Genomic DNA, 17,736 nt, shown 5'->3' on the forward strand with positions numbered 1-17,736 from the left:
ATTTATCTTCTTACCTGAAATGTCCTTCTGCCTTTTGTTTAGTATAATGAATACTAAGCTAGGAAAAACTGCCTGTAATAGCTTCTTATGAATGCCAAATCACTACTCCAATCTTTTTTCCCCACTTAATCTAAGAATAGTTCTGAAAAATAATTTCTAACTTCTTTCATTCAAAATTATATACCTCTGTTAATTTAGAAGATAATGCTGTGACAGAACAAATCATGTGGCTCCTTTCACTGGATGTTGAATAATTCAATTTACATTTAAGTAAATTGAAATAACTGACTGGCTACCACTGACAGTCACGAACCAAGTTCAACATCACCAGCCGCTGGAAAAAATGCTGGATCCAAGAATATGCAAGAATTTAAGCCCATATGCTATAGACTCTGTCCAGCCATACTTTCCATATTCTGGAGAAAAACTGAAGCTAAGTGTCACCATAGGACACGAAAAAACACAAGCTCACACTGCTGTTCTCAAGGTGAAGGTGAAGAAAAAAGGGAAGTTTATTTTCTGACTTCAACATTTATAGTTTTCTAAAAGTGACAGTGGATTGGAGGGTGGCAGTGCCACCTCTCCAATGACACTGGTCAAACCAACAGTCCATCAACTCTCTCTTCTTCCATAAAGGAATGCAAGACAAGGAGTTATTTACAGAAAGTGTGTGAGAAAGTTCGCTACAAGAATGTGAACATCATAAGGCTTAGAAATTCTTAAAAAAACAGGGTGACAGCTAAGAGCTACACTTTTCCAAGCAGCTTTTAGTGCTACAACTTCATCTAAACGATGGCTCCATGCATATGCTGTAACCAAATATAGAATAAGAGATGTGCCTAATCCCAAAGGTGTCATGCTTTAGATGCATTGAAGTTGTTTACCTTTGTATTCTAAGCCAGAAACTCTTTCACCCTTGTTCAGAAAATTTCACACAACCAATACTGCTGCAGTACAAGAGGTGGGTTATTAAAATCAGAAAGTCCTACCATATGTGGTGCTCAAGCACATTCATGAACACCTAACAAATACTCTTTAAAAACACAGTGTGTTTCATATTTGTACAACAGCTGCTTCAGTAGTGCTCCTATCACTATATCACAGGAAAACAAAGGCTCAGCTGAAGTCTTTGCTACTGTATGGGATGACTACAAATACTTCCACTCCATAGTTACCTATTTATTCAAAAATTCATGCACTTCCATTCACCACTACAAGGAAAAATAAATTATTTATACCTATTCCTGTAACAAATATTGTGCAGAGAACTGGTATTAGAGCATCACAGCTATGTTTTACATAATATCCTCTCCAATAATTTAGTCATTCAGATTTAATTTTCAGTACTTCCACCTAACAGATTTGTATCTGCAGTACTTTTTGGATAATCCAACACTTTCAAAGTAGCAAAGTGACACAAGAAAAATTGGATGGTCAGTGATACTTCAATTCTCTTTTTTAATATTTTTGTTTTCTACTTCCTTGTCATTTAAATGCAGAATGGAAAAGAATATATAAAAAAACCCAAACAAAGCCAATAACACGTGTAGCAGAATCATCTGAGGCAGTTATCAGAAAGGGGAGCTTAGTTACAAAGTCATATAACTGTAAGAAGCCTTATCAGGTTACTTGCATTTGGGGTTAGGCTATGTAAGTGTGTCTAGCTGGCACAAAAACCACTTTTCTTCACAGCAGCCCAAACACTGCCATGTTTTAGATTTGTGACCAAACCAGTGTTGATAGCACACCAGAATTTTAGCTATTGCTAAGCAGTCCTTACACAGCATTGATGCTCTTTGCTTTTCACCCTGCCCCTCAGCAACCTGGGGTGGGAAAAACACTGTGAGAGGTACAGCCAGGAGAGCTGAAGAGAGCTGAACAATGAGACATTCCATGCCATAAAACATCAGGCTCATCCCCAGTCAGGGAGGTGGGCTTTCCAAAGTGGCCACTGCCCAGGGACTGGCTGGGCTTTGGCGACTGACTGCCTTTACATCACTTCTTTCATTTCCTTTCCCTGCACCCACACCTCTTCACCTAAACTGTGTTTGTCTCTAGCCATTACTTTAATCTTGCATTTGGACTAACAGTCCTCTTCCCCATTGTGCTAGCAGGAGGAGGGAGGAAGTGACTGGGTGGGGGTGATCTGCCAACGAGGATCAACTCACCAGAGCCCAAACCACAGCTCCCTGAGCCAGGAGACTGCTCACAATACACTGCTGTACATACCCCAGCCAAGCACCCCCAAGCCATCTATCATGGTGGTGTGTGAGTCAGTGCCAACCACACTGTCTGGATAGTAGTAGCCATCCTGATCCATCACCACTCTTGCCAAGTACTCCAGGTTCACTTGGTGGATGATCCCAGAGCCCGGCGGAATAATCCTCAAGTTTTTAAAAGCTTGAGAGCCCCACTGAAACAAAAGAAATTAAAGTAAAATATTTTGAACATGAGCACTGGAAGAACTTTCATTCACTGATTTATTCCATGCAAATAAGATTATTTTTGTCGATACCTTTAAGAATTCAAATCTTTCTTTGTTCCTTTCAAATTCCAGATCCTGATTTTTTTGCAAGCTGTCCGGCCTGCAAATGAAAATTATCAGCTGTCAGAACCAAAATTACCACGTGAATTTTATATCTAGTCAAAGGTTGAAAGAAAAGAAGATTTATTAGCTAATGTGAATGCTGATCCATTGCACCATTTTAATATCACTACAGGCAACCAATTAAAAGGATTTAGGAAATCTTAAGAGATAATACCTGAACTCTGCTTCAAATGTGAATACTAATCTGCATTTGGCAGGCTTAAATACTGTAGCCTGGGAAAAGCAACACTGCATGTTAATGAAATGTGACTTTTCCAACACCAAAACCAGAAGGAATCAGCAAGGCAGTAAAGGAAACTGGAACACAACTGTCCTGCAACTTCCACATTTGTGGTCACTATGATAGAGTGGTGTCTGAAGACCCTGTGTTTCAAAACAGTGTTAACAAATTCTTCACTTCAATCAGCTGCCTGACTTGGGTCTGCAGAGTTTGAAAGAACTGAAGCATAAATCTGACCAATGTTCTCTATATGAGAGAAAAATCTCTACTTTCTTGCATATGTTTTTGAGGTTAACAGAAATAAAATAAGACTGTGACAAAAAATCATGATTTGTAACGGCATACCAAAAATCTACAAGCTGTAAGGAAAGCACCATAAAACATGCGATTGCAGGATCTGTTTGGAAGATTAGTTCAGCAGGCCCATATTTATGTACCTGGGAGGGCAGAAGGACCTGTATACAGAGGTCTTTTATTTCACTGTAGGTCTAGTGAATCCTAGTGCGTCTTTGTATCTTTGTCCTCATCATGCTGAGCATTTAACAGCCTTTCCAGAACTCATGAGGGCCATAGTAAGCAGTGCCTCATGCCCTTCTGCTTGGAGGCACTGAAGCAGAAAGCAGCTCCTCAGAACTGAGCCTAGTGTAGATCACCTCTATTCTTAGAAAAGTGAGGAAGAAAGGATGAATGAGAACATTTCCTTTCTTAAAAACCCCTATAGGGTCAAAAAAGTGTACTAGGGAAAAAAAAATGCCATTTCTGAGAGATTAACAATAATGCAGCATTATTAAAGTACAATAAACACAGGCCTGGAATGAGTCTGTTTCTATCAACAGTTTAGTACAGGCTTTTGCGGCTGATAGATACACCGCAGATAGAGAAAATTCTCCCCCCAACTCACCACAGCCGATACAACAGTCTAACTTTAAAATTTTCTAGTATTTGGAATGTTGTAGTACAAACGCTACCAGTATGTTAGCATTGTATGCTAATATATGTATATTGTAGTACAAATGCTAACCAGTAGAACTACCTTGATGACCAGTACCTAGATTCAATTGACTTACTACCATTAAGAAGTTAAAGAGTGATTTTTTTATTCTTACTGTCTGTTAAAATCCACCTGGATGGAGTGATCTATCACGAGATCAGCAGGACAGATAGGATTTATTTTTTCAGGGTCCCCACCAAGTTTCTTCACAGCATCACGCATTGCAGCAAAGTCAACCACAGCAGGCACCCCACTGCAACAGAAACAAAATAGGCATGGTGAAACAATTTGGAAAAGAGGAAAAAAAAACAAAAAAAAACCAGTCCTGAGATACAGAACAGACAGCTAGTGTCACATACAAAGCAAACTGTATTCCATTTTCAATGTAAGCAAATAATGAGTAGTAACCAGAACTTCTGGAATTTCAACACTTAACTTGTCTAAGAGATCGTACACTTTTCAATATTTCTTTTAACACAGCTTCTGATGCTTCTCTGCCCACACATTCTCAGTTTTCTACTGAGGTATATTCTACCATAATATCTTCAACCAACTTGGAAAACCCTCTTACTTACCTATCTGATTTTGCTGGGTGCTAAAACAAAAAGAGTTCTCTGATGTGCTCTTAAGGACCTGGCATCAATGAGCAACCCACTGAAAAAACTACATTTCTGTAAGAGCATCCCAAAGCAGTAAGGGTTTATGTTTTTAACTCTGACCATAAGGAAGTTATTACAATTTTTTTAATATCAGAAACCATGCAACAACAGCAGTAAAAGGCTTTTTGGTTCCGACTGAATTTTACCTTGAAAATCTTGAATAATTACCAAAAAAATAAACAGGAAAAAGGATCCACATTATCTAAACTGGACACAATTAATTGATATTCAGCAGTTTGACATTCCAGGATAAGCTTTTTGTGAGAAAAATAGGAAATTCTGTGTTATTTTACCTATGGGAATTTGAGGGGAGGGTAGGAGAAAACAGAAGAAGAATTATTTTGTCAACTTATGAATGTTATTACAATTACAATTAATATGGAACAGACACAATATCCTTCTACAGTCTTAGAACAACTAAAGATAAATACAGAATAATCCTAACTAGGAAGTTAGATAATTCTAAACCAGGACAACCTGAATGTAATTGTTGCATGGCTTTTGGAAAGTTGCCAAAGCTGCCTTTTTCAAAAAGGTCCTCAGAGGCCTGTCCAAGAGCTCATTTTCCAGGAATGCAGTTGCTCTGCAGTTATAGGCACATTTTTAAAACTCAGCAGGAGTAAGGGGCAAGAAAGAAGAGCACTAACAGAAGGAACAACGTTTGCTTGGAAGTTCAGCTTCCTCTCTGCTCCAGTTTTTCAAAATATTAACAACAGCTAGTAGATGAAAAATAGCTAGGAAATGAGCACTTCTTTAATTTGAAGTTTTGCCAATTTTTTCTAATGTCTTTAAGTTGAGCTGTACTGGGTCTCTAGCACTTTGAAAACTGCTGAGAAAATGCATAAAGAGATTATGACAGCTAAGACACTCTACCATTGAGGAAGAAAATCAACTGGCAGCGTAGTTGCACTGGGCTTACCATGGATGTACTAAAATATTTTATAAAGACAGAGGACAAAGATACCTAGAACAGTGAGTAGACTTGGAAGTCAAATGTTGTATTAGAACAATTAAATGCTATTGTTCCACCTGAAAATTGAATTTCCACATTGAACAGGGACTATTATATGATTATTACTGACATCTGAGGACTCACTGCTGTAACAAGGCTCCTGTTTTAGACTCCATTAGGTAGGAATCTCAATTTGCATTTCTGGGAAAAATAATATGCTAATTTTTTCAAGAGCAGAAAAGTCTTTACAAATATATTTATAATAACACAGATTTAGAAGAGGAAGAAATTATGTGGGTTATAAATGAGAAGTGAAATAGGTAGAAAATTGAAAGCAAGAACCCCTGGGGAACAAAACCAACCAAACAAAAAACAAACAAAAAATGTGAGAGAGACAGAGAGAGAGAGAAAAAATAGACAAAGAATAACTTCTAAACACTGAACTTCCTCAATTGCATGCAATTTATCAATATCATTTTCTTCCCCCGTTTTGAAGTTTTGTGAAGATATTTACTTCTTGATCTCAGAAAAGTTTTTTTCAATGCTCTTATTCTGAGTGTTTGCCTCTCCAAGTGCTATTCTTTCCCTCAGCTCACCCCTCCACCCCAAGCTGAGCATTGTTGCACTCAAAAGACCCTCCTCCTTGCTTTGGAGATCATCAGACTCACGTGAAGTCTTGCAGAATAACTCTTGCAGGCTTAAACGGTACTTCAACATTCTTGTGTTGCATCACTTTCCAGTTGAGAATATTCTCAACATCTCCTTTCTTCACTAGGAACTCATCACAGTTACGGATCGCTGCTTCCAGGAGGATTCGAATGGAAAATGGCAGGCGAGCTGCATGGGTAAGAGGCAAGAAACAAACTCAGTTTTTACCTTAGGGCATTTGTCAGCAAGTGCAAAGTTCCATGCCAGGGCCAGACAGGTCCTCATTTTCTTTAGGCTTTATTCCAATTATCCAAAGCCCTCTTCCCACCTCCAGCTTTGCCAGGAGGTCAGTACTAACTGACCTGTTCCACTTGATGCTCTCAGCAGGTTTGTTACCTCAGTTCCTGTGACACACTAGACATCTTTGCTGAAGGACTTTTCCATCCCCCATAGCACAGCAACCCTGAAAACATGCTGTGCTCATCTTGTTTTTCTGCAGTTTGTTCTCACTCTTGTTACTGAATACAGACATATAAATGCACCAGGAAAAGCATAGTTTTCTCCCTGCCATGTTGGAAAGCACAGCTTTAGTGGTTTATGCAGTCCCTTCATCTCAAGAGACGGAAGATGAAACTGAATGAAAGTCAGACTGTGCACCTATCAATCTTCTTTTACTTCAAATCAGAAATATTTAAAGATGATGACACAAAATACTATTGGAGCAGTCCTGACAGCTCTACTGCAAGGAATGGGTGTGAAGAAAAAACCCAAACACATCTCAGTCCTTCCTCCTCCAGTCCACTTTAATAATACTTGTTTGATTGCCTCTCAAAATATTCACATTTTAAAATCTTTTGAGAAGTTTGTTCCAACTTTCTACAGAGGGCTGGCCTCAAGACATAAAAGCCAATCTCAGTGAGACCTCATTAGTGCTATTGTAAAAAAACAACATCTATTATTCAGGACACAGTAACTGAGAACAATTTGAGTTGGTTGTTGTTGGGAGTTTTCCTTTGGGGGATTTTGTTTATTTGGGAGTTTTGGGTGTTATTGTTACTGGTGTTGTTTGGAGGTTTTTTAGAATCTTCTCCTGCCCTTCCCTGCTAAGCCATTCCCTTTTTTTGCTGAATAGTACGAATTGCATCCTTTGTCCTTTGAAGAATCTGGAGTTTATCACTCTTGGAATCCTGGAATGGACCAACTGGTAAAACTGAATGTGTATCTGTCTATTCTTTAAGACTCTCTGCTTTTCACCCACCAAGACTGACATTTACTGACTGGTTGCATATCGGAGCCTGTAATGGACATGTGATATTGACATTCAGAGAAAATGCTCCTCCTCTTGTTCCCTGAATTCTCCTTAATCCCCTGTCTCCTTTTGAAACACCAAGCACCCACCATAGATAACTCTAAGGTACAGATACTCAAGTTTCTAAGTCACAGTCAATGGCACAGCACAAAGATTTTTAGCAGTACCACTGAAAGATTTGGGAAATGTCAGAGGAACTAAGGAAAAAGCCTCCTCAGAAAGGATTCTCTAACCACTACTGTTTTCAAAGCTGAAAAATCTTTCGGTTAAGTTCAGTCATACGTATCCGTGTTAGATCCTTTCCAGCCTTTAGCAGTATAAGAAAACTTGTGCTCTTAGTTTTGCCTAGCTCTCCTCAACCACTCAGCAAAAACAAGACTGCTGTGTGCACAGTATGCTGAGGAAATACTACTGCGATCTTGCCAATATTTCTGTCATTCTAAATTTCAATAATTAAATTTGGCTAAAATTTTGTTTCCAAGATTTGCCTTTTGAATTCATAGTTCTCACCAGAGACCAAGTATCATCCAATGTGGCCAAGTCTGTTCAGGTTCTATTTATCAGTATTAACAAAATGCTTCTCTTATGTTCTCAACGTACCATATCTCACATCTTCCAATTTGCTCAGATTAAAGAATTTCTTCAGAGGCTGTTTTGGGTCCAGTGGCTCCACAATCTGTACAAAAGGGTTGCTCATGGTTGTTGAAGGCCCTAGTTAGTGTCCCTAAAACAAAAGAAAAATCAAGGGCATTTTCATTACATTTGTCCTTCATACCAAGTACATGTCCCACAGCCTACAATGCATCTATCCCATACACAAAGGCCTGTACCAGAGAAAAAGTACTGTCAGTCACTCCCTTTCCACCCCAAATCTACTCATCCTCAGAGATAAAAGGTCTCAGAAAAAGACAGCAGTATTGTGAAAAATACAGATATACCCCGTGGTTTAGAATCATAGAATCTTAAAAGCTGGAAACAACCTCTAAGACCATCGAGTCCAACTGCTAACTGAGCACCACCATACCCACCACTAAACCTTGTCCACAAGTGCCACACACACACACATCTTCTAATGATGAATCCATCACTTCCCTGGGCAGCCTATTCCAATGACAGGAATATATTTTTCCTAATATCAAATATAAACCTCCCCTGGTACAGCTTGAGAATCTGTTTCATCCTGTCACTGGCTGCCTGGGAGAACAGACTGTCCCCACCTGGCTACAGCCTCCTTTCAGAGAACTGTAGAGTGGTAAGGTCTCCCCTGAGCCTCCTTTTCTCCAGGCTAAACAACCTCATCTCCCTCAGCCACTCCTCACAGAACCTGTGCTCTGACACCTTCACCATTTTTGTTGCCCTCCTTTGGACACAATTTCACAAAGGAAATTGAATGTCTTCATTATTCTCTTCTTTATGCTGCTTCTAGACAGCCATTTGTGCCTCTGTGACTTACAAACCACCATGACAACACAGTCTCATTTCTAAAGTGTGTTGTGGTTTAACCCCAGGCACCAACTAAGCACCCACAGCCACTCCCTCACTCCTTTCTGGCAGGAAAAGGAAGAGAATCAGAGCAGCAAAATGAAAAAATTCACGTGTTGAGACAGAGGTGGTTTAATAGATAAAGCAAAATCTACAACTGCAAACAAAGCACAACAAGGAATACCTCCACCTCTTCCACAGCAGTTCAGCCATCTCCAGAACAGCAGGGCCCCATCACGTCTCATGCTGATTTGGGAAAACGAACACCACAACCCTGAACCATCTCCCTCTTCCTTCTCCTCACAGCTCTGTGTGCTGAGCATGATGGCACATGCTGTGTGACACCCCCTGGGTCAGTGGGGGTCAGCTGTCCCAGCTGTGTCCCCTCCCAGCTCCCTGCACACCCTCAGCCTCCTCTGGAGGGGTGGGTGAGGAGCTGCAAAGGCCTTGGCTCTGCATAAGCCCTGCTCAGCAGGACCTAAAACATCCCTGTGTTATCAAATGTATTCCCAGCACAGCCCCATACTAACTATTAGGGACAAAATTAACTGTATCACAGCCAAAACCATCAGAAGTGGCATTGATCTAAAGCTTAACTGACAGGCATCTACATTCAAAATTAAAAACAATTTAACAGAACCAGAAAACACTATTATTTGAGACAGAAAGTATTACAGACTAAGATTATAAATGCTATCAGAGACAAAAAGAACTCTCCTAATTTCAGAAAGATTTGTTATGGTCACCACAAGAAAAATTTACATACGCTCTACTGTAAATGTCATTTTAGTTTGAGATATTTTCTTTTTTGTTGTTGTTGCTTACTGATTTACTGGTTTTTGTGGCTTAATGGTTTGCTGCATAAAGCATTCCTCTGGGACCTAGGACTTTTAGGTTCACATACAGAAATTAAAAGGCCCTAAGATAATCCCCACTGCAAGGCCAACTAGCAGCAAGGGGCCTAAATTCACTACAGAATTATCTCTTAATGTCCAGAAAAGGTTAACCATATACAAACTACTTAATGGAACACTTCCTAGGACACACTGAAGACCTGAACTCTGCCCAAGCCTCTTCTGGAAGCGTTGGCTTAGACCAACACATGCCAAGGATCAAGCTAACAATTTAACAGTGAGAACAATTCTCCTGCAGTGCCTGGCAACATTCCCAGTCACGATTAAAATTTTTTTAGCAGAGAGATAACCAAAGGCCTGATTTTCAGATCCCTTGTTTTCCCAGAGACAGACAATTCCTGTCTTCATTCAAGTACCATTACCTTCTCTTGCCTCAGGTTTTCAAACAAGAAAATTCACAACAAGGCAGGAGATACACATGACAGGCCTTGGAAACTGGTGCAAAAGGATGTGCAAAGTCCAGTACTTGTTAAAAACAGACATGGCAAGGCCAAAGAATTAATTTACTTATCTCACCTGCTAGTTTCATGCAAAGTTCAGGAAATACTACTATGTGGACACAGGGGGGGGTTTTAAAGTATTTTCAAAATTCAGGTTTTTTCTTAGAAGACAACCTAAGAGAAATAGCAGAAATGGTAACAAAAGAAAGTCCAGGGTGTAAAGCAGCAAGATAATATAGGGAAAGAAATATTTACAGAATTCTTTCAAAGAAAATAATGGATGTTTCTAGATAAAAAGCTGAATGCCCAGGGAAGCAGGAAGGTCGGCAAATGAACAGACTACAAACACACACACAACCTCAAATATATCATCGTCTCATTTCCATTGACAGGTTATTTCTGAAACTTCTTTTCCCAGCTTTGCAAATACTCACCGTGTACACAAGCCTCTAAAGTTTTAGGTGTCATGCACTTTAACCAGCATGAGCTACTAGCTATTCCTCTAAGCAAACTCTGCTTCTACAGCTGAGCATTAACAAAATGAATTTCTTCCTTCCTCTTCTTGCCAGCTACCCTCCTGTTAAGATTTACTCTTTTTATTCATATCAATTTCTCATGGGAAAGTTTAAGAGTAGCCATAGATAGAAAATATTCGGATATCCCCTGACAGATAAAGCAGATCATTAATTTGATATCACCATGAGTCCACTGTACTCAGTTCACATATTCTTATCCAAGTATAAACTGCAGTTTGAACATTTTCCATCCAAGTCCATGTCTTGGCAAATCACAGCAGATATTCAAGATGTTATGACACATTATCTACATGTTAACATTATTTTATCAGACATCACCCTCTTCCCTGAACAGCTCACAGTACGAGATACTTCAGTACAAATCTCCTCTCATCACTGATTTATGCAAGTAAGCCAAACTGTTGGCTAATCAAGCCCTAATCACAAATTCTTTTCATCTGCCTAGTCACACTGACATGAACAACACTTTTACAAACCTGGAAGCCATTCAGAAATACCTGAAAAGAGGTAAAATCTCTAGAAAAAATACCAACTAGCGGCATTACTGCAGTAAATTTCACAAGACAGGGAAGCTCAGTCATCCCAACTACTATTTCCACACAGTAAATTATAAACCAACTTGCCACAGCACAGAACTCTAAACTAGTGATTTGTCAAAAAGAAATCTGTGGGCAATACTCTGCACACTGAATATACCAAAACTTTTGAAGTCATCCTCGGATAGATACAGGTTAACCTTTTTATTAACTTGATACAGATTAGCAATAGATACAGGTTAACTTTTTTATTAACTTGATACAGGTTAATTTGTGATTACAACAAGGAATATTTATTCGTGTTTTGCAGGCGCTGAAATGTAAATATGCAAACTTGGGTGAGCAGACATCTGTCTGCCTGGAACTGGTGCAGTACACAGGGTCACACACGCTGACCATGGCCAACGTGTGACCACGCCGATACCTGCTCAAAAATACCAAAACAACCACTTGATCTTCTGCCCAACAACCTGAAAACTGTTTGTGTGGAGATTACATTAAAAAAAAAATGGATTATTCAAACGTGAAAATGCAGAATAGCATTTAAAAAGGAGCATCTCATTACTGACACAGACTCATAGAATATTATGAGTTGGCAGGCACCCAAGGATCACAAAGTCCAAGTAAATGGCCCATATGATGTTCTGTTTCACAACCCTGGCATTATTAGCGCCATGCTCTGACCAATGGAGGTAATCTCAAGATACTGGAACCTCCTTAAAGGGTTGCATGACTTGTATGAAGTGTACCAGACAAACAACATTCTGATTTTAGCCCTTCCTTAGTGCCTACTATTAAAAATCTGAGAACACCCACAATCTGGTCCACACTAAAGCTGATCATCTATGAATCTGAACTCCCTATCAATATTGTTTCCCACTCACCTTGTTACAACAATGCAGTAGCTCATTACTGTGCCACCACACTCAATCTCTTGTTAGAAGGCACCTCAATTCACCCAGACTGCGCATTAGCTCACCACAGAAAGTCTGATTTCTGTTTTTTCCCTCTCCCTCAGAGAAGCAGAAGTACAGAAAGATTGTAACCATGAATACCAGGAGGAACAAATTTATCTGGATAAGGCCATAACTTTCCAAATATAAAAAAAGGAAGTAGTGTTTTGCAAATGCAACATCTTGCCCTTTAGGGCAGAGAATGAACCCTTGGCCACAACAGCTGTTTCTTGCTGTTTGTACCCCTATATATGACACAGTTCAAATTTCTCTGGAAACACAAGTTTTACACTGTGATACTCTAAGAAGTCTTTTTGAACAAACAAAATCTTAGTACAACACTCCTCACTTCATCTGTATTGAGTGTGCCAGCAAACTCAGCTTTTACCACGGAGACCTCATATGTTCACCAGCACCAAAAGATCATTGCAAAGATGCCTGTTGGCTGTACTGTCTGTGGTTATCTCTGTGGCATCCTGAAGGACACATCCTCTGATGATCATGACATAAGAAATGTGCACAAGTCCAAGGGGACAGAAGAAAAAGGTGTCTGTCCATCCTCTTCCCTTGTCTTCTCTTATTCGTTAATCAACTACATCAGACACATTCAAAGTACATTAAAGTCTCATGGGGATTTCCATGAAAAGGTTTTAAGTAAGAAACTTAAATTTTTTTATTAAAAAAAAAAAAACCACAGGAGATTTCAAGGTATGTTTTATGTATGCTTTCAAATCTTCAGCTGTTGGACCTTTCTGAGTATCAAACAAACACAATACTGGTCACATCTCAACAACATTGATTGGAAAAGGACTTTTCTTGTTTGACAGTGACTCCTTGACTCTACTTCAGGTCCTTTTTAAAAGCAGTTTTGTAACTTGGAACAAAGACAACAAATCAATTTTACTGAAATGAATAGAATTGAAAAAATACAATAATATATCTTTACACTTGCATAAATTATCTCATGAAGATCACAGAGAAGGAAAAAATGTATTTAGTCTCTTGCTATATCTGAGAAAGTCTGAAAACTGTTCTAGACATCTTTTTCTACTCTCTTTAGAGTTAAAGGTGAAACTGAGCACAGCTAGTCAGATTAAAAGCAGCAATCTCACATCAGAAAAAGAAGTGATTCTTTATAAAAAACACAGCAGCATGTATACTCATTGACTGTAAACAGATCCATACTATCAACAATATGTATTATTTTGGGGGTTTTAGTGATATCAGAGCATCCCACTCACCTCCCACCATGCAGAAAAGGAGAAAACTGTAGCACACAGAGTGGTTTCCTAAATACATGCTGACAGTAAAACTATGCTCTTCCTGTAGTACACAACACAAATGTTTACAGAAGACTCATGTTTTTAATAACCACTTTTATTGCAGAAGTACCTGACAATAAAACAAAGACACAGATTGTTTGATCTGCAGATGGGAAAAAAGGCTCTGGATGAGAAAACTTCTGTCTAAGCTTCAGGGCATAAAGTAGCAACAGAACAGCCATGGTTATTCAGCATTTTAGTACAGATATATATTTAATCTCACTTGGAGAAACATGTTTCAATAATTGCTTTTTCTATTCCATCTTTGGTTTCTTAGTTGCTGTCTTTCCAATTATGAAAGGGTGCCTATGTTATCAATGATAAGAGGTTAATTTGAGACATCACTACATAAAACTAAACACCGGATGTCTTAATTAAACAGATTTCAAGCATTAAATGCTCTTTTTCAAGTATTAAATGCTCTTTTTCCTGAAATATGGGTAAATTCCTGGCCATCACTGGGAAGCACACATTCAGCAAAGAAGCAATTTAATTTCAACATTTTACCAGACTCTAGAAATGCTAAAAAATATTACACTCAGGCAAAGCAAAGATGCAATTTTATCAGTCATCAAGAAAAAGGGGAAGGCTCAGACTTGTTGGTACTTGAAGAAACATGACAAAATATGATGTTTCTGTGATGAAACCTCCAACTGAAAACTGGGAAAAAAAAGAGGTGAGCTGTCAGGACCACCATGGTAAAAGTCCTTTCCTGGTGATAAGGCAGGACATAGGCAATATCCATGGCCTTGCTTGAAAAACGCAACATTTTTCATCCATGCTGAATCTGATCTTACCACCTTTTGATGCAATTATCACTCCTGTGCCCACAAGTTATTTCCTTTGGTTTTGCCCATTCAAATGAGTGCCACTGTATGGATCTGTACTTAGCTGCTAAGTTTGCAACAAGCACCTCCAAATAGCAAGCAACTTAAAAAATATAAGCGGAGCTGCAGCAGAGCAGCAGGATACTGAGTTTTAAATTCTACATCACAACATTGAGCATGCACTTCATGACATTACCAGCAGTTAAACTGAACAGCACTTATTTAAGGGCTATTCCTCATTTCCCCTGGGCCTCTAAAACTTCTCATAGCTCTTCTCATGGCTTCACATTCTACTCAACAAGGAGCCCCCATTTAAAAAGTTGATGACTCATTCCAGTTTACCTAAGTTATAGATGGCATAGCCATGAACAAAGATCTCTGAGGAGGTCCAGCATGTAGGAATTTCCATCATATTGGAATTGCACCATGTTCTGTGCATGCCTACCTTACCCAGAAACCAAGGAAGGAGAATACCCATGTTAAGCATGTTGACAAAAGCCTGCATGTTTTAATGGAAAGGTAACCTCTCTTCAGTATCAGTCTGGTGTTTTAAGTAGTAAAACTTCACTAAGTAAATCCATCCATAATTCAAGTCAGTTTAGGAAAAAAGTCCTAATAAATACATTCATGTGGCAGGAATTTTTTTTGTTTAAATATTCAAATTGTCTAAGAAAAATGTTTTTGTTACACTGGGTAAATCAACAGACAGATAGAGATGACCAGACACATGACAACATAATTACAAAAAACCTCACCTACCCACCAAAAAATGGCAAAAACCCAACCAAACAAACCATAAGCAAAAAAACTCTCAAGCCCACACATGCCCCCAGCATTTGGATAGACTTCAACACCAGAAGTAGAACAAGCAGAGTCTTGTTTCACAAAAATATAAAATGCTATAATTACTCTTGGATGTACAAAGAACAGATGAGTGCAATTACTGTTGCAATAAACACCCATTCCCGTTCTTCTTTTGATTTAGAGAAGCTCTTATTATTTAACACTCTACCTGTAGCAGATAAGGCCACGGTGTAACAAAAAAATGCTGTTCCATTGCTGCTAACAGACACTGATAAGATTTCAGTGTTTAAAGAGACTCCAGAAAAAATCTTTGTGTTTCTTCGTTACACAGAAAGGTCCATCATTACACATAGATCCTTAAAGAGAAGTCCACTAACAATTTGATGACTGAGCAACTATTCTGCCAGTATAAACTACATCAGTATTCCACACGGGAAAAAACGCAGTAATAGAAAAAGGAAGGTTTCTTAAACAACCTCTAGGCAAAGTTTCAGAGAACCCCTTTCAACTTTAATGCTCAAGAGAAACACTGTACTAAAACAAACAGAGCTTTGGATTGCAGATGCTCCTGCTTTCTCCTGCTGCCTGAAACTTTTGACAGCAATGCTAAAATACTTACTTATTCAGATCCATAAAGTGCTAAACTTCCAAGACACCAAACAGGTTGCTAATTGCATATTCCCATAATCTGTGTATTTCATAAGCTGTCATGAGTATTCTGACCATTGCACTTTGTTAGCAATGCTGTATCACACATATTGGAACTGAAAGTTTAGGTCAGAGATCAAGTTTGTGAAATCAAACATTGAGGTCTTAAAGTAACTCTGACTCCAAGTGAGCTGGAAGTTTAGGTGCCCAGTTCCAAAATGTAGATATTAAACTCCTTCACATCATCACTCCAGAAAGCCAAATGCTACCTCCTCTCTCACCTCAACATTGCTTAGAGGGACAGTCAAAACACTGCTCTTGTACAGATCTCACCAGCCTTTGGCAACCCAGGTAAGCACACATATGTAGTGTCTCTCCTGTGCTCTCAGACAGCCTCTGAAATGCAATCTAGTCTTAACAAAATCCAGACCATAATTAAGCAGGTGTAAGTGTTAAGGGAATGCTTTCTCAGCACACTCACCACTGAGTGTCCCAGATAAAAGTAGAGACTAATTTTTATTCTTTGCTGCAGGAAAATGAGCAGCCTTACACCCAAGAATAAAAGGAAGCTTATTTGGAAACTACCAAACACTGAAAAATAAAGTGTTGAAATTTCTTTCCTACCTCCTGGGAGAGCAGCTCTGAACTTTAACCTACTTTCTACCTCTATACAAACTTGCTGCTTTTTTACCCTATGCTAGTACTCTTAGACTGTTCATTAACAAATATGCAGCTTGGACCAGTTTTAACAAAGAACTAGCTTTCAGTGTTAGTTACAAAAAAAAAAAAAAAAAAAAAACCAACATGGAAGTGCTGCAAGAAATGTGGAATACAGAGCATGTGTACAAAGATTTGTTCTAGAATTTTGGTTCAATGTCAAAAGGCATTGGTCTGTAAATTTCAAAAGACTCCTATGAAGGGTGAAGAAATGCAGGAGAGCTGCATGGGAAAGACAAACAAAATGAGAGTATTGCGAATCAGCTCTGTACTCATGCCATTACCTTTATATGAGCTCTATAAACTGCTCTCTCTGCACCTTGAAAACTCCTCTTCTGCAACTTGAAATCTGAATTGTTTCAGAGCTACTAAGATATGTAGGTGGAGGATCCTTTCAGGATGAAGAACTGATGAGAGGATTACTTCTGTTGTGAAATAATCTGACACTGCAGGGTCCTAACTTTCACGCACAGGATTGCAAGAAAAATCCTGAATTTGTTGTCTGAAAATAAAGATAACTTTCTCACACCAAAAACTTCTACCAGTAATCTCAGCAGCTATTCAACTATTTGTGCAAATGAATCCAGCTTTCAAACACCCACAGCTTCGGTCCGCAAGGAGAACAAGTGTGTGTCTGATACAATTTCATGAACTCAAACTAGCTGTTAGCAGAGTTTTCTGGGCAAGATTTCTGGGGAGGCAAATTAAGTTCCACTAAACATTTTAAATCACCTTTTTTATAACAGGTTTCACACAGAAAGGGTAGGCAAAAGAAAACCCCAACAATCAAAATTAACACCCTCTTTCACAAGCATCTGAAGTCCTGACCCTACAGCTGTGGGATGTCCCAATTCTTTCAAGAAAGTGCCAAAAACCTAGAGGAAATCTTCTGAATTAATCAATCCCTAAGACAGCAGCAAATGCAAAAACCCCAAAAAAAAAAAGATCTCATTTTCACACAATTAAGACTCCTCTCTACCTTCTCTATATTTCAAGACACAAAGGGACCACTCTTCAATTAACACTTTTCCATTTGGCTTAAGTAGATTGTTACTCCAAGCAGGGAGTAAATTTCCAGCTCTTACTCTCACAGTGCTACAGTGAGAGTCTATGCTGGAAAACACCAGCAAAAGAGATTTGTTCCATTTCTTACTATTCAAATGTTATTTT

At 38.8% G+C, this 17,736-nt stretch overlaps 1 protein-coding gene across 2 annotated transcripts in view; it reads right to left on the reverse strand.

Annotated features, from left to right (window-relative positions):
* The window catches only part of ACO1 (aconitase 1), a 55,194-nt gene that overhangs the window by 16,662 nt on the left and 20,796 nt on the right, over positions 1 to 17,736 (reverse strand). For both annotated transcript variants that reach the window (XM_064736350.1, XM_064736349.1), the window contains exons 2-6: positions 7,988 to 8,111; positions 6,099 to 6,267; positions 3,935 to 4,072; positions 2,516 to 2,585; positions 2,230 to 2,413 (exon numbers count right to left, since the gene is read on the reverse strand). In XM_064736350.1, the coding sequence (XP_064592420.1) occupies positions 2,230 to 2,413; positions 2,516 to 2,585; positions 3,935 to 4,072; positions 6,099 to 6,267; positions 7,988 to 8,084 (658 nt within the window). In that variant the 5' untranslated portion in view covers positions 8,085 to 8,111. The remainder of the gene's footprint in view (positions 1 to 2,229; positions 2,414 to 2,515; positions 2,586 to 3,934; positions 4,073 to 6,098; positions 6,268 to 7,987; positions 8,112 to 17,736) is intronic.

This window comes from Zonotrichia leucophrys, chromosome Z (genome assembly GCF_028769735.1).
Source record: "Zonotrichia leucophrys gambelii isolate GWCS_2022_RI chromosome Z, RI_Zleu_2.0, whole genome shotgun sequence".
Taxonomy (NCBI): Eukaryota; Metazoa; Chordata; class Aves; order Passeriformes; family Passerellidae; genus Zonotrichia; species Zonotrichia leucophrys.